The sequence below is a fragment of the Perca fluviatilis genome, chromosome 15, assembly GCF_010015445.1.
Source record: "Perca fluviatilis chromosome 15, GENO_Pfluv_1.0, whole genome shotgun sequence".
Classification (NCBI taxonomy): domain Eukaryota; kingdom Metazoa; phylum Chordata; class Actinopteri; order Perciformes; family Percidae; genus Perca; species Perca fluviatilis.
The window spans coordinates 17,775,356-17,792,293 of NC_053126.1; the positions used below are offsets into that span (position 1 = coordinate 17,775,356).

Sequence of the window (16,938 nt, forward strand, 5' to 3'; positions counted from 1 at the left end):
TGCCTTGGCAGTTAGAATCAAAACAATACAGCACCAGTAGCAGTCACAACAATAAATTGCATATAAAGTAGTTATATTGCACACATCCTTCGGTAAAAACACATTGCATGTAACACATATTTCCCTCTCCCCAGAGTAAAACACCATGAAACTATAATATAGTAATATAATAAAAGTCATATTTTTGAGTTTGGAGTCTGACCTTTTTTTTTCTTAGAGAAAGGGAATTGATATATTTTCTTTTGTATACGATTTCGTTGGCCTTTGCATGTATTAAACAGTTGACATGAGAAGGCAGAATGGCATGTGGGCGTTTTGATTACACATGGAGGGCAACTGAGGACACCATCTTTCAAAAATGTGTGTATAAAATATGTTCGACAAAACACAGCTATTTCTTAAACATTCTTTTTATTGCAAGTTAATTGACCCTTCGCTAAGCCCTGCCCTCCTGAGTTACTGTTGCTACGCCTGACAGGCTTTCGTGCCTGGCACATCTATTACAGTATGTATGCACCGATGTCAGACATTCCCAAGGAGATAATTAGTCATTTTTGGCGAACAGGTGAAATATCTGAGAGAACAAGACAAAAGGGACTGCAGTATGCATTCGAGGGATATATCCACGACATAATATGCAATCGATTAGAGAATAATTGAAATGAAAATGAAATCCACATAGTGTGACCAACAAAAGTCAGTATGTGAGCAATTTCCCCAAATATCAAAAGCAATAAATATTGAATAGATTTTTTGATAATGAGTAGTACTGTATGGCCTTCCTGCCTGGTGAGAAAATGTGTCCAGGCTCTCTTTATGATAGTAAACCTGACGTTTGTATTTATTGCTGTTTTATTTTTTATCAGTTGGAATTTTCTGGAATTATTAAGAGCTATATCTTTTTTAATGTGTGTTTCCAAGTGTGATATTATGCAAAAATAATAATTAGTGCAATGCATTAGTTTGGAATAAAATCCAGCACTGAACCTTTTTTTAAGCGATTGTCCAGAGATGTTATACGATGGCAGAAACTGTACTGCACCGTTGTTATCATTAATTTGTGGTTATGAGAAATAAATGTTTCCAAAATGGAAACGCAACAGTGAGCAGTGTTGTAGAATAGGTTTGCTTAAGGAATTATCTCATCTGTTTTTCACCAAATGACTGAACGATTGAATTAATTTTTGCTTCTTTTCCTAGTCATGTCCTTTACTTTTTCATCATCAGAAATGTTTCCAGATATAATCACAACTTGAAACTCATTTTCTGTACACTGCACTTTTTATTTGTCCCAGCTCTTCCACCAACCTGGCACTGTAATTATTCACTGTTGCAGAATGTAGATGCTAATGAAAATCAGTCGGTCACAAAGGTTTCATTTTGAACTCTGGGTGCTTCTGCATTCCAAACAGGGAGAAAGCTTTAGGGAATTCCAATTTGAATAAAAAGAGATGATGCCTAACATCTTTAATTCATGTGTACAAAGCCCTGCAAGGAGTGTGTTCAGCAAAGTCAATGACTGAGAATGTAGAAGGTTGACAAATTAAGCTTTCCCATATATCTGTAGACGCTCTTGAGGGTGTGCCATAGAATAAGACTTGCAGTTATACTCCACCGTTCAATTCTCTGGTATTGAATTTGGTATGTTCACAATACTATCAAATATGGTGTTCCTAGCAAACGCAGTATACTTTCTCTGGCTGTAGGTGTGTTTGGATTACGCTAAACCGAAGCAAGAGGAGTTGCAGGAAGTGTCAGAGCCTGAATGGTTGACAAAATATATCAGCTCATTCATATCATGTTTTTTTTAACTAAGCATACATGTTGCATACATGGTACTGTAGTTTTCATGGCTTTAATGTGTGCTGTCTAAAATCCATTATGTCTAGAGCATCGCATCAACTCTCTAACTAAACCAAAAGAGCAGAAATGGAAGACATTTGGCTGTTCTTAAATCACAACCAAAGTGAATAATCTTCTGGTGATAGTGCTTACCTTTTGTGTTCTTTATAGAATGTTAACTGTGAACGGACAAACCTTTGGCTTCTGGACAGATTTTTTATTACAATATATAACCATTCATAATCAAACAATACTGTGTGTTCTTCATTTAGGATTATACTAGAGAGCTGTGTACCGTTGTTTATAAATGCATTTTCATGAGCATTTCTATAACTCTCTATCTATTGCGGTTATTATGATTTTTTTTGCCCTGAGCAGATTTCTTAATTTTTTCCAGGCATGCACCATGTCGGGAGCCCATCAACCCGTACTATGTCAACACTGGTTATGCTATGGCTCCTGCCACCAGCGCCAATGATAGTGAGCAGCAGAGTATGTCCAGCGACACAGACACGATTTCCCTTACCGACAGCAGTGTGTATGTATTTTCTCATCGCACACACACACACACACACACAAACGCACACATTTTATGCTTACAATTTGGCATACCAAGTCATAAAGACAGAACCCAATACTAGTATTTCCAGTTGTTGTTTAAAAGGAAGACATGTCATATAAATTAGCATTGTTCAGAGACAGGATTAAGAGTTTAATTGGTTTCAAAATTGCACTTTTTGCCTGTTTTTACCTGCGCTGTGATTAAGAATCTAGCAGCAACCAACATCTGCTAGTTAAGGTAGCAGACCTAAAACCATGTCTGATAGAATGTACACAAATGAAAATAACCTACTGACCTCTTTTATAAATGTGACACACCAACCGGTTTTAAATGTTTTTAAATGTTGTATTTAATGTAACTTTGTTTGGGCACCAGCATGAGACCAAAGGCAATGTTTTCTACCATTTGGGATCACTTGTGAGCAGGACTTGTATTTCAGTTGAGTGTGCTGGTGAAAGAAGATTTTAGAAATAATGTTTTCTAGGTGCAGATATGACACCGGGGATTTAATTCCAAAGAAACTTCAAAGCTTGCACTACTGGACAAAAATGTGTTTGAAGCTGAATGGATTAGAGGCAGTTATCAGCTAATTGTTCCAGCGCTTCCAGCACAGGAAAGGAGTGTGAAACCCAGCATGACCAATACCACATGGAATTACAGACTGATGGATGTGTTAACATGTAACTGTAATCTGCCAGACCACTTGTGGTGCAGTGGACACAATAAGATTGTGAGAATGCCTGCCCTGCTCTACTGATTAATCAAGACTTACAAGGTGTTCGTTTTAGGCAACAAAAAAAATGCAGTGGAAAGCTTTCGACTTCAAAGCTGCCTGTGTTGTTAATTCATGAGGATGTTTTATGAAAAATGTCTTTGTTGTTAATTCCAGAGATGGGGTTCCACCCTACAGATACCGCAAACAGCATCGCCGGGAGATACACGAAAGTGCCAAAGCAAATGGGCGAGTGCCACTACCTCATATTCCAGTGAGTTATTCATGAGTTCTCTCCCTTCTCTCTCACTTTCTGCCTCTACACCTCTCTTTAACTGTCTGCCCCTGCCTTATTTTTCTCCGCCGCACCATTGGAGATGTGCATATTTAAGCTCTGCTGTGTTGCAGGGCCTGTGATGGCGTGTAAGAATAGCTGATGGTGAAAGAGAAGGCTGTCTAAATGTAGCTTGATGCTTTCCTAAGCTGTAAGCACTGAAGCATAGTATACATGAATCCTCCCCTGTGACAGCCTGATGCCTCCCTCTGCAGCTCGTGCTGTCTTTTTGGTAGGAAAACCCCGGCCCTAATTAGGCCTCGGAGTAAAGAGTCAAATTAAAACTCCACACGTAGCATCCTATTAGGATCCATGAATTGACTGTATAGTAGAGCACAAATCCCCAAAGCCTAAATCTCACGTTTCCCTGCCCCAACAAATTAATCATGACTTCACTTCATTGGCAATAAGAAAATTGACAGGGCTTGTAGATGTTTTTTTTTTATTGTTTCTTTTATGTCACTTTGTTTTCCAACTTTTTTTGTATAAACTGGTGCCATATCAGGATGATTGTAATGCAATGACTCATGCTATTATGTGAGGAAATAAGATTAGTTGTGTCATTTAAAATTACAGTAAACTTATTATCCTACCTAGTTTATGTTCCCAAAATGATTTTGAAATGTAAAATAAATCAAAAAGGTTACTATCAAATCTAAGTTTAAATCTTTTTTTCTGTAGACACGCGTATCAAATGGATGTAGTTATGTTATTAAAACTTGCAAGGTGATGTGTTTTTGATGGGAGGTCTAGCTCCAACCTCTATTTCAAAATCACACAGGAGGCATGGGAATGTCATTGAGCCCTAATTTTTATAACGGTGGTTAATCATTATATATTATAGTCATATTATAATCATCATGTATGGTTATTCATACAATCTCCATAATGTGGAAATAAAAATAAAAAACTCCCTATATCAGAAAGGACCAGCTTCAGTAGGATTCAGCGGTAAAGTCTCATTGTTAAATTTAAATGTAAATTATCCCTTCTGATGATTAACACTTGACACTGTCTACTTGAATGTTTCCTGCTTATGTTTCCTATATTTGGTCACTGACAGGATGTACAAGGTCAGGGTGGTAAAACTGCCCATATGGTGCTGACAGTAATGCAGTGACAAATGAAAATTCCCCCCCCCCCAGCGCACAAACCGGATTCCAAAGGATATACATGTGGAGCCGGAAAGGTTTGCTGCAGAGCTGATCAGCAGACTGGAGGGCGTACTGAGGGAGAGGGAGGCTCAAGAGAAGCTAGAGGAGCGACTGAAGAGAGTGCGATTGGTAGGTTTCATTTTTTTTTTCTCAACCAGTGTCTACTGTTTAAAGCACAAGCAGATCCACTGTTTTTTTTTATTTGGTGTAACACGTCAGAGTTTCTGCAGAGGTTTACACTGAAGAGCATTGTCTGTAGACTAAATGACCTCTAACATTATACAATTCAAGCAGTGCAGGGATGTTTTGATTCCAGTGATTTTGAGCTGCTTTTCACTCAGTAAAGTTACATCTTGGCTTCTGGTGACTCTGAATAATATTATTTGCCAGATGGAAAAGAAAATTGTATGAAAGTATGGATCCCTAACAACTATTTTTATCGGATTTATCAGATTAGTCTGACAATTATTTTCTAGATTATTTAATCAATAAAATGTCAGAAAATAGTGAAAGTATTTTCCAGGAGCACATGGTATCTTCAAATTCCTTATTTTATTTTACCAACAGTACAAAATCTTAAAGACATTACTGTACATCCGCGAAATTTACGTTTTATCAGCTGTTTTTTTTCCATAGCTACGTGCCACCGGCACTGATGATGTGATCCAAACATTTCCATTAACATTTAACTCCAGAGCGTTTGAGTCGTTTAACCCAATGAATCACTGAATATGTTGGAGGGAGTGTGTGCCACTGTGTCTCCTGATCTATTCTCATTAATACAAACTGACACATGTTTCAAACACAGTTTTATTAATTCATCTCTGTAATGTTGACACGGAACTGGCGGAGTGATATTTTAAGTGATGAGCCTGGTGTGCTCATTTGGCTCTGGGTGTGCTGTCATGCTGATTGGAGCACATTCTAAATGTCTAGTTGACCAATCAGATTGCCTGGTCGGATTTACTTGTGTAATTTTCTTTCAACCAACTAATCAATTCATTGAGTAATTAACATATACCTAGAGTAGTCTTATATTGGCAACATTTATATTGAATATTACATTTAAATCCTGCTATAGTTTTTGTATTCTTAGGTTTTAGCTGTTTTGAGTGAACATGTTTTGGTCATGAGAATCTCATTTAAATTCTCATTCCACAAATATTGATTTCAAAGTACTCTTTTATTTTTATTTTTAATTTTTTTTCCCCCACCAGAATAACTTTGATATACTTTAATAAAAGAATACATTGTGACCATAGATGGTGTATTGAAAAGCAGACCAGGAGTATCAGTATCAGTAATGTGCATGAGATACCACCAAAGCCCGTTTCGGAGCCAGAAAGCGAGATGTGTGTCTGGCCAGTGGGCTTCAAGTGTTCAGTAACAAAGGAGACTTAAATCCGTCTGGCCTTAATGAAATTAATGAGACCAGCCATTTGAATAGAGAATAAAAAAACATAAAGAATCACTTGGAGATTTCCATCCTTGGCCTGTCAGCAGTCTGGCTTCGTCGATGAATCAGATGGAGCACCTGCACACTCGGCCGTTTGTAAGTCTGGAACAGCGTGCCGCCTGTTTGATGTCACTTGAACGGTGATGAAATGGTTGCTGCTACCACAAATGAAGTCTCCCTCAGTACACAGACCCAAGTACTTAGTCTCAAGGCAGACATTGTATGTGTTTTGGCCCTGGAAGGAGAAAAGCTGCCATCACACAGTTTAAGGTTTGCTTTATTAAACCTGGAGGCAAGCATGAAATGACTGCCTTCATCAAGTGATACTCTGAGCATCTAGAAGATGAAATGTGAGCTTAGCTTTTTAACCATAATATCAAAAAAATGATAGTTTTTATGCATGAAGGATTTCTGGTTAATAATTGATGTTATCATTGTATTGCTGTGAGGAGAAGGTCCACATGACTCCATGAGAATGTGAGTAAGTTATTGCCACAGCTCTGTCACACACAGTCTGCTAAAAATGTAATTATGGCTTCACTTAACGTAATTATTTGGAACAATGGACCGTGTGGCCCAGCTATGCACAGGGTAATTGACATGCACAAGCAGCAGCATTCTGTTCATGACAATAAACCAATGGCAAAACGACTCATGTGAGCTGCTGTAGACTCTTATAAGTAAATCGCCATCCACTACTAGGTAACTTGTAGAATGTCAAATATATCTGCTGTTGTTTGCCAAGGAATTTCATTTTCAAATAGAAAAGATAGCGCCCGTGGGAAAGTGTGCTTCATGAGTGGGCTCAGCTAACACATATCTGGATCTGGTGCAGAGATACGAAGACTCATCAATTATTAAAACATGCCAAGAAAGATTTTTTTCTTTAACAATATCGCTGAGTTTCCAAAAGGAGTGGGTACAGGGAAGTTACGTTTATGTAGGCGCAGAAAGAGACACTCTTAATGGTTTCTTTTATACGGTTATAAGAAATGGATGGTGAGCACTGGGCAATAGCAAACTCAGTTAGTTTGTTTACAAGTGAAGGTTTGTTCAATTATTAACATAACTGCTATAAAAGGGTTGGGCATGGGCAGGTTAGAGTGAAACCCCTACCTACTGTTGTCCTACTGTACCACAATATCTCTTTGTTCAAGTCTTGATGGGGAATACTGCTGAATATAATTTGTGCTTGCAGATTTTATCTCCAGTAAGAAAGTATTAGGTTTAGGATTTCATTTATTTAAAATGGTGTGAGGTCCTTGTGCCATAAGGATCATAGTTAGATAGATAGATAGATAGATAGATAGATAGATAGATAGATAGATAGATACTTTATTGAGGGAAATGTAGGCATCCATTAGCTTCTTCAACATTTACATTTTATTTTTACGTTATATGTCTTCGCTGCACATCCTCCACTCCCTACAGTGCCTGCTTATCAAAAGATATTGTGAATGCCTGCAGTATCCCAAAAATCCTAATTTGTGTCAACTGTATGAAAAAATATATTTTAAAAGAAGAAATACATAAAGATATACGTATTTTATATGGCTTAGTTTTATCAACGTGTTGGACATAATGCTTCAGATATTCATACCTGATCTTTCTAACCAGAATTTATTTTTTCCAGATTGTTATTCCAGATTACATTTTTTTCCTCTAAATGATGTTTTGTTTTGTGTGTGTATTTTTGTTCTAAAGGAAGAGGAAGGTGATGAAGTCATGTCCACAGACACAGCATTATCCAGTCACAGGTTACCCCCTGGTGCTTATTTGCAGAATTACAACTCGCATTACAACTCGCGCTATGCTGACAACACCTACAGCGGTCTTATTCTGAGAGATGCTCATGAGGAGAATCCCGAGAGCATCCTGGACGACCACGTCCAGCGGGTCATGAAGACTCCCGGGTGCCAGTCACCAGGCACAGGCCGTCACTCTCCCAAGTCACGCTCACCAGACGCTGTCCTAGGGGGCAAAGGGACAGGACTTGGAACGGCGCATGTTAAATATTCATCCAGGCACGGTCTCAAGGGAGACCCCAGCCACCTGTACCACCACAAACATGCGCACCACATCCACCACGCAGGCGTCGGCAAGCCCAAAGAGCAGGCAGAAGCTGAGGCTGCTGTTCGTGTACACGGCAGCTTTCCATGGAGCACAGAGACAAGTCCTCATGGATCAAAGTCTCGCACCTACGCAGATGGCATGGGATCCAACCCCATGGAGCATACAGGGTATAGGTACGTACCAAACTCAAGCATTAGTTTCCTCTTTCTCAATAATGCACTGTTAACGCTTTTGTGATTTAGAATTGAGGCACTTGTTAATTTTCTGGCGACTGGTCCAGGGATAGGTATGTTGTTTGATTAGTCAAGATGGATTAGGACATTTTTTTGTTTCTTTTAGATAAAGTTAGTAGCTTTCATTTAAAGAGTCCTCTTTTGGTTAGGCCTTCCCTTTCTCCTCTCCGAAGTTTGCCTCTTCATTTGTGTTTGTACATTAAGTTCCTTGTCAATAAATAACTTTATTTTACCATTTCCAACTGCATTTATGTTGCTTTTCCCTTCCCCCTAGCCAGCTGACTCGTAACATGCATCTGAAATGCTTTTTGCTTACCAGTTGTTTTCTTGAATTATTCAGTAGCAAAGGTGGCACACAGTTTAAAAGGGCGTTCAAGAAAGGTGAGGAATTGCGGCCTCATGACATGCCAGCGCCTGCAGAGGAGATGGAGAAAAACCAGAAGATCCTATTGTGGCTGATGGAAGGACAGAAAGAAATGGTTCAACATAAGAGGAGCCCATATGGGTCAGTGAGGACAGTTAACTTAGTGCAAGCATTTTTTGTTAAGAGTTGTTAAGAGTAAGCAGCACGGACTAACAATGGACAACGAGGAAAAGAGGCACTTTCTTTGAATACTCTAATACGCTTTGTTTCGTTTGACTGTTGATATTCAAAAATTCATGACTTTACATTTCAGGAGTACCACCGTGTCCAAGAGGACCACAGGTCATGAGGCCCAACTGCGGAACAACATGCAGCCGTCTCACCCTTTCATCCAGGATCCCACCATGCCCCCAAATCCAGCTCCCAGCCCCCTCATCCAGCTGGAGGAGGTGCGCCGACGGCTTGAGGAGGAGAAGATCAAGTCTGGAACTGTACAACTTAAGCAAAGGTAACTGGACGGACATGTCCCATTACCACAGTTATCTGCCCACTGAATCAGTGCAGTTTTTTAACAAAATCTATTTAACTTGATCTTTTTTCTTTAGTCAAAATGAAACCCTTTTGTTCTCTAGCCTGTGTGCTCCTTACGGCGAATGTGTGTCTAACTACTGGGGTTGTTCGGTCCCTCAGGTATGTGATGGAGGTAATCCAGAGGGGTCGCACTGCAGTCAGGCCTGCACTGTTCCCTCCGCTCAGCGTGGTGCCCGCCGTCTCTGACATCGAGCTCTCCCAGCCCGAGTATGTCCACCGTGTCCTACTAGTAACTTTACCCACTAGCTCCAAATTCCCCATAAGTCACGGCAACCCACTTCACTTCCCATTCTCATTACTGGTAGTTTAGTTACAGAGGACTGGGTTTTTTGTAGAGCTACTGAAAGAAACCTTTAGAAATCAGTAATGAGCAATCCCTTTCCCTAATTCCCTCCTGTGTCATTATGCAGTGTCCCACACTCTATGCTTGAGTTTGTTTTAATGTGGTATCTTGTCTAGTTTTTCCTTTGTGGCAAGTCTTATTCTGCCTCTATCACTGCCACAAGAAAATTTTAAAACATTATGAGTAGTGCTGTCAAACGATTCAAATATTTAATCGCGATTAATCGCATTAATGTCATAGTTAACTCGCAATTAATCGCAAATTTTTATCTATTCTAAATGTCCTTGATTTCTTTTTGTCCCATTTCTTTTTTTCTCATTTTAATGCTCTTATCAACATGAAAAAGTGGATCGGCTTGCTTTGTGCTTTTATCGCCTGGCTTTGACGAGGGGGCGGAGAATTCGCATCAGCTGTGTGCTCGGCCATCAGCTGTGTGCTTGGCCATAAGTGGTATTTCAGACTGGACGTGCTGCGATGATAGCTCAGTTCGACAAAACACACAGATTACTTTGGTCTTGTCAAAGGAACCATTTGGGAACTTTTTAAAAGTAAACTTTCCATTCAGAATCTTATTGGCAGCCATTTCAGCATCTCGCGCTCGCCATCCACTCAAAATGTAACGAGAACCTACTAGTCTTTGGCCGGCTCGCAAGCCCAAACAAGTGTGTGCGGCGTGCCTGTTGTTTTGTTTCCGATCTAGCTAGATCCGGTGTGGTGTTGTTGTTGCAACAGCATGTGAAAAAAACTACAAAGTTTGCTAGGCCAAAAAGAACGTTGATCTCATGATAAAAAAATGTACGCCATTAAAATGGGTTTGTGTTAACGCCGTTAATAACATGTTTAACTGACAGCACTAGTTGAGATCTATAAACGATCTGACGGAAAACAATAATTGTGAAATATAAAGTCTACTTGTGCTATATTTGGGGGTTAAATAAAACAACAGGACGTCATACAAATCAAGCCTATGGATTCACCTGAACCTGACCCTACGCTGTGACAAGACTGTGTGAATCAAACATTGAGTTGTTAGAATTTACTAGTTTAGTGGCTGGCTAGTTTGCACCAACCACGGTGCAGAGAGGGAGAGGGAGAGAGGTCTACGCTCTTTAAATTAAGTTTTACAGTAAAGGACATTATTTTATTAGTTAATTTTGTAATGTGTAGCTATATGCAGATCTTTTAAAAGAAATGTTTATGTTGAAATAAATATACCTACACAAGTATCATCATTTTGGGCCAATTTTGACAGCCCAATCAGGATCTACTTTAGTTAATTTGTGTACCTTTTACCTGTACGTCCTGTTGAAACAGTGCTTGTCATTTCCCTTGTTTATTATGTTATTGTTGTTTTCTATTCATACAAGCTATCCTTAGAGAGCGTCAGTGTTGTTTCCTCCAGAACTAATTATTGAAAAACGCTGTTCTGCATGTGATCCAGAAAACAAGAGGATGTTGGCCCATAGTTTCTCTTGTCACTCAGTACCTGTAATTGCACATATTGATTAGTGTTCGGCCTTGAAGATGCAAAGTATGGACTGACCTCAGTTGATCTTAAGTTCCTCATTCCCTTTAAGGTTATGTAAAGACCTTTCACAAAGTGCAGGACTTATGTCACTAGAGACATCTGCTTGTTAATGTCAGGAAATTATTATTTATTAAAGTTCAGAATCATGACCCATTTTAAACAACACAATTTACAAGCTATAGGGTCCCTTTTTAGATGTGAAAAATAGTCAACATAACTTTGAAGTTTGGACTTTAATAATGGAAATTTTCGAAACAATTTTCTGTCTTTTCCACTTGCAGACACAAAGCCACTAAAAAGCAGCCATGTGAAAACATTACTGTGGCGTATTACTTCTGTGAGGAGCTGATACCGTACAGGACGTCTGTCAAAGGGAGGGTCGTCACTCTGCGCCAGTTCACAGAACTGCTAACAAAGAAAGGAAATTACAGGTGAGATGTATGGTGCTGTTTGGTGTCTATGGTCATAATTTGAGAGATGTATCACGACTAAAATTAGAATAGAATTTATCTTTTAATAATCAGCAAGCAGGATTGCATTACAATTGTATTGTCTGTAACAAAACTTGCTTTGAGACTGCAAAATAGTCCTTTAACTTTATCAGAGCTATAGTTGTCTGGGGGATATATGGGAATAAATATAATTTGAGTAGTATGATTAAAGGTCAGAATTTTCACTGGTGATTTTTACTAAAGAGATCGGCTGTAACACATTTGTGATCATCTTTGATTAGATGCAAATTCATTTCAGGCCCTACTTCTTCATCCCTGATATCATTCTTGACAAATGATAGGGGCACAGTCAGTTATAGCATGATGCACTGATTAAAAACAATATACTTATTGAAGTGAATCCAATATCTTTAAACTTGAACGTCTCAATCTTGAGTATCGTCACCTTCCTAAAATAATGGCCTAAGTCATTTTTCAGGTTTTTCAGAAAACAAAAAAAAACTGAACCAAATACTGAATATATATTTATTAATAATTTCACTCAAAAATGTTATAACAATAGATGACTATTGACATACTAATAACAATGTCAGTCAATTATGCAACATAAGCGGAATAAATGCCTTTGTTACTTGGGCAATTTTAAACCTTCAACTCTGTCAACAATCAGTGTGTTTAAGTGCAGAGAAACCTCATCACTTACCAATTGGGAACGAGCCCTGAATCATGGAAATAACTTCAGTGATGGAGTGGTAGACTTTTGTTCTTCTTGAAGCAGCTGCCATTTTGAAAATAATGTAAAATTGCCTAAGTCACATTGTCTTTTGACTTTGGCAAAATAAAACGGCCTAAGTCACACTCTTGACATAGGCCATTATACTAAAGGTGTAGAATCACATAACCTGTTCAACTGAGGATGTAGGCAATTTTACCAGAGGTGGCCAGCAACATGAGGAGATGATTTAGGCAAGAAAATCATTTTTGTCAAAAAATGACGTAGGCCATTATTTTAGGAAGGTGACCGTATATAACACTGCTGGGCGCAATGTACAAACGTAAGTAAAGGTCACAGCGTTTAACCTGGAGAAGTTAATGTTGTTCCTCACCTTTTTTAGGTACTATTTCAAGAAGGTAAGCGACGAGTTTGACTGTGGGGTGGTGTTTGAAGAGGTACGTGAAGATGACGCTATCTTGCCTATCTTTGAGGAGAAGATTATCGGGAAAGTCGAAAAAATTGATTGAAGGTCATGTTGAAGAGGAAGGAGTCCAAAAGGGGCATCGTGTGATGGACTGAGGAGCGATTGGATGGTGAAGTGGAAGTGTTTTAGGATTGAGACCGGTGGAGCGCAGAAGAAAGTGATACAGTAGAAGTGGATCTAAAGTTGAAGAGCAAAGCAGTGTTCACAGAGGACCACTTGTGACTTTTGAGGCTCGGTAGCACCACTGCAGTGACATTGGACTAGAAGGAAAAAAAAAGACCTCATTCACTTCTTTGAAGTGTAAGGTAGTATGGTTAAGTTTATTAGATAAATGCAGCTAAAAGTGCTACTAAAGCTTAATATTTTTGATATGATGTATCAGAGGATGTCCTTTCTAAAGTAACCACACTTGTCATTTTTATGTATTGATACCAGATGTGTACAGTTTGTGTTAAAATATAACTAAATTTTATACATATTTAAGTATTTAAAATGCTCATTTTCAATCAATTTCCGCCCCTGTTGAAGACGATCAAAATCCTTTTTTAGTTTTTTTTCCATTGTACGAGCCCTCTGGACTCTGTTTGTGCTCTTCTTTGTGCGTTTAACACTTCACTTACCAGTACTTTATTTTGTGGCATTCAGTCAGGCTGCACTTTCATTGTATTATATACCACTGACTATGTCTCACTGTAGGCTGCAACATGAATTTCTATGAGTGACCAGATCAATGGAAACCCTGTTCAGTGTGCTGCAATCCAGCACAACAGCCCAATGTTTTAGAAAAGTACTAAGAAGATAATGGCCATTGTTGACACTGCTGGAGAGAAGTTATGGCCTTTTTTTAGGCTCAAACTTTGTGGTGGTGTTGTAATATTGATATAAGAAACACAAAGTTATTTATTATAGGGCTGTTTTATTGGGTTGCATTACTGCATGTTGTACAGGGAGTTTTATTTTTCTGGTAATTTGGTGTATACTGCATGTAAATGTAGCCGCTGGCTGTGTTTATGTCTTCTGCTGCATTGTTTTTACTCAACCCAGTTGAAGTTTTAAGAAGATGCCTGACAAAATAACACAGTAGATGCAATAATACTGTAAAAAAAAAAGAAGAAAAAAGATACGATTGGAAAGCTAAGGTGAATATCTATGCAAGTTGGTTCCCCAAATCCAAAAACTACATTGGGCATTAATATTAATTAACACAGTAAATAACTTTGAAAAATGTTTAGAGCAATTAGAAACAGTCAGGCTATTAAAAGCGTTTGTTAAGATGGTACTTAAGTCAATTCATCAGGCTGAAATTTCAGTTGGGTAGAGGCTAACAAGCTTTTCTTTTTTACCATTCTGATGATGAATTCTGATTGTGGATGAGTAATTCGACCTTTATGAACATTTGGAAAACAGTTATTCTTGGAGGCCAGTTGGCGGATTTTCTTTTTAATTATTTTAGTTTAACACTGAATGACATGGTTTGGGGTTCAGTTTCTAAAGTCAAGTACTGCCTTCAGCTTTCGAGGTTGTTTTTCATGAAACAGAAGTGTTCCCATCTGTAGACTTGCACATTCAGGGTCAAGCCTGCAGTGCAGAGGCTCCTTGGACCTGTTCAACGGAGATCGTATCACAGCATTTGAATGAGAAGGCCAGCGAATGTCATTAGGATACTATCAAATGTTGATAATTTTTGTGCAATGAAGGTCACATAAAGGCATGTTTAAGTGCTCTACCATTTGACAGACTGTGGAGAGGCAGGCTAACAGACACTGAAATGTTGCGTTTACTTTTAAGTTATTTTTTTTCTCCAGCTTCGAGGTTCGTACTTGTTCCTTTCTGTGAACCCCAAGACTTACAGTACCATCTCAAACTTGTAATCTCTTCTTAGTTGATCTATCAGTTAGGAAGGGGCTGCTCTCTAATCTGTAGCCTTCTCTAGCTTACCACAGCTACATCTTGTGCCTGGCAGGAATTAATTGTTTAGTGCAAATGATCTACTTTTGATAGATCACGTTACGCCAAAGAGAAAACAAAGTAGATGGTAGGTACTAGGCATGCTCTTGATATTCCCCTTCGTTTTGTGACAGCACTTATTATCCGGTATCCTTGTTATTAATTCTTTTATATTAAAACATTGAAGCTCTTGTATGGAAGACCAGAATGTTCTTTGCAATAGACACGGTGTGTATGATTGCAGTTTTCTGATGTGTCTTGTCATGAACATCAGCTTTGAAAGCAGCACATTCATATGGAACACTTCATGAAGTTTGCAGGACATTTAGACCTTTTATTATTATTGCAACACAGAAATGCCAATTTGTGTTTCCTGTCCCCTCTGTTTGGCAGTGTGAATGAAATCTTTGCACTGGAATAGCACAAACTAGGATGAAACCACTAGTCATGCTGGGGAAGCATCACAACATTAAGATTCAAGGCCACTAGGTTGTTGTTCTTTTCTGTACCTCTCCATTGTGCTGAAGTCCATGTTTTTATATATATATATATATATATATATAATTGTAATATAATAAAAGCCCTTTTGTTATGAAATAATAGGCACAAGGGCAAGTGGACCTTGAAACCAGAGTGCTGTATTGTTTGTGTCGTTGCATAGAAACCCAGTGTAAGGAAGATCTCCTTTTTTGAAATGCTGTTTGCCTTTTTTTTTTTATTTATAACTTAAATCAGTTTAACTTCCAATATATTTACTGCATTTGCCTCTAATGGTCCTTTTGTCTGTTAAATTATACATGTTTGAGTACATGATCAAGTTAAATACTATAAGTATTATCTTGATTTCCATCGTTTATTTCTTTTGAAATATAAAGTATGAAATATGTTATGCTTCTTACCGTGAAAGCCCTTAAAGTAAACTTCCCTAATTAAAGATCAGTGAAATGTATATAATAAACATCTCAGTGCCTTTATTACTATGCTAATGATGTCTGTGTGATCTTTAGACAAATGTGGGGACATAAATACCAGGGATTAGCTTTATATTTTTGTTAAGACTTTTATTTTATTTTGTCTCACTTGTTTAATGTGTTTCACTGTTCCACCTTTTCTATGTAAATATGTACAACTTAAATGTGTCATCAACCAGCAGCCCAGTCAGCACATCCAGTGTTTCTTTTCACTAACTAGCATGGTTACTATTTAAAGGTACCTGGACAATAAATACATGCAATAAACCAGCGCTTGAGTTCTGAGTACTGACCTATTGACTCAAACTTCATTGTCATTTGCTGCATGCTATCATATATCAGCATGTTGGTGGATGACCTGCCTTTGTATATGTAATGTATTACAACACTAATCTTTCAACATTTCATAGTGAACACACACACACACACACACTTGTATATCGTAATTTAAAGTACATGTTGAAATCATGAAATGCTACTTAGAATGTTTATAGCATGACTGCAATGTTACGTCACAGACTGAAGAGGGCACTCTAAGTTAAGTGGTTCATATTTTGCATCCTGTGTCATCTCACAGGGATTCTTCCACCAAAACTGTTCAGACAAGCATATCGGATGATATACAGAGGATGAATCCACGTGTATTTCTGAATGTAAAAACAAGAGCTGAAAAGCTTTTCCTCCGCATATGACGCAAACTGTTTCAATTTGAAATCCTTAACAACCAGCATAGAATTAACACTACAAACACTGCTCTCTCTTTTTTTAGGCAGTTTACATATTGATTTATAAATTGGATGAATAATCATAATCAATTTCCTGCAGATTACTAGTAATTGTGCTGCTTTTACCTTGACTCATACAAGCTAATCAACACTTCAGGGAGAGCTGTTTAAATGAACAGGATGTTTAAGGCTGATGCTTCCATGTTGTGTCAGTTGTGCTCTTTCATATTCATGCCAGTGGAGCTTTCAGTCCACAGGCTCACATTGGAATCATAATTGATTAACCGGCTCAGATTAGAAAACAGAAAACAACCTCCTTGTGGTAATCAGCACATGGTTTAGTGCACCTTGTGGAGATAAATAAAAAAAAAATAACCATTAAGATACGTTTTTTCATGCTACAATAAACTCTTTGTGCACAGCTGCAGCACGTGTAGTGAACACGGACCTAC

The 16,938-nt window shown here is 38.3% G+C and overlaps 1 protein-coding gene across 7 annotated transcripts in view; it reads left to right on the forward strand.

The window, feature by feature from the left end:
* Positions 1-16,053, forward strand: part of axin1 (axin 1) — a 40,532-nt gene extending 24,479 nt beyond the window's left edge. For 4 of the 7 annotated variants that reach the window (XM_039825132.1, XM_039825131.1, XM_039825130.1 and 1 more), the window contains 9 exons: positions 2,240-2,380; positions 3,294-3,390; positions 4,596-4,733; positions 7,765-8,306; positions 8,707-8,871; positions 9,044-9,238; positions 9,421-9,528; positions 11,474-11,623; positions 12,760-16,053. In XM_039825132.1, the coding sequence (XP_039681066.1) occupies positions 2,240-2,380; positions 3,294-3,390; positions 4,596-4,733; positions 7,765-8,306; positions 8,707-8,871; positions 9,044-9,238; positions 9,421-9,528; positions 11,474-11,623; positions 12,760-12,886 (1,663 nt within the window). In that variant the 3' untranslated portion in view covers positions 12,887-16,053. The remainder of the gene's footprint in view (positions 1-2,239; positions 2,381-3,293; positions 3,391-4,595; positions 4,734-7,764; positions 8,307-8,706; positions 8,872-9,043; positions 9,239-9,420; positions 9,529-11,473; positions 11,624-12,759) is intronic. The other 3 variants (XM_039825133.1, XM_039825135.1, XM_039825134.1) reach the window with 3 other exon arrangements.
* The last annotated feature ends 885 nt before the right edge of the window (positions 16,054-16,938 follow it).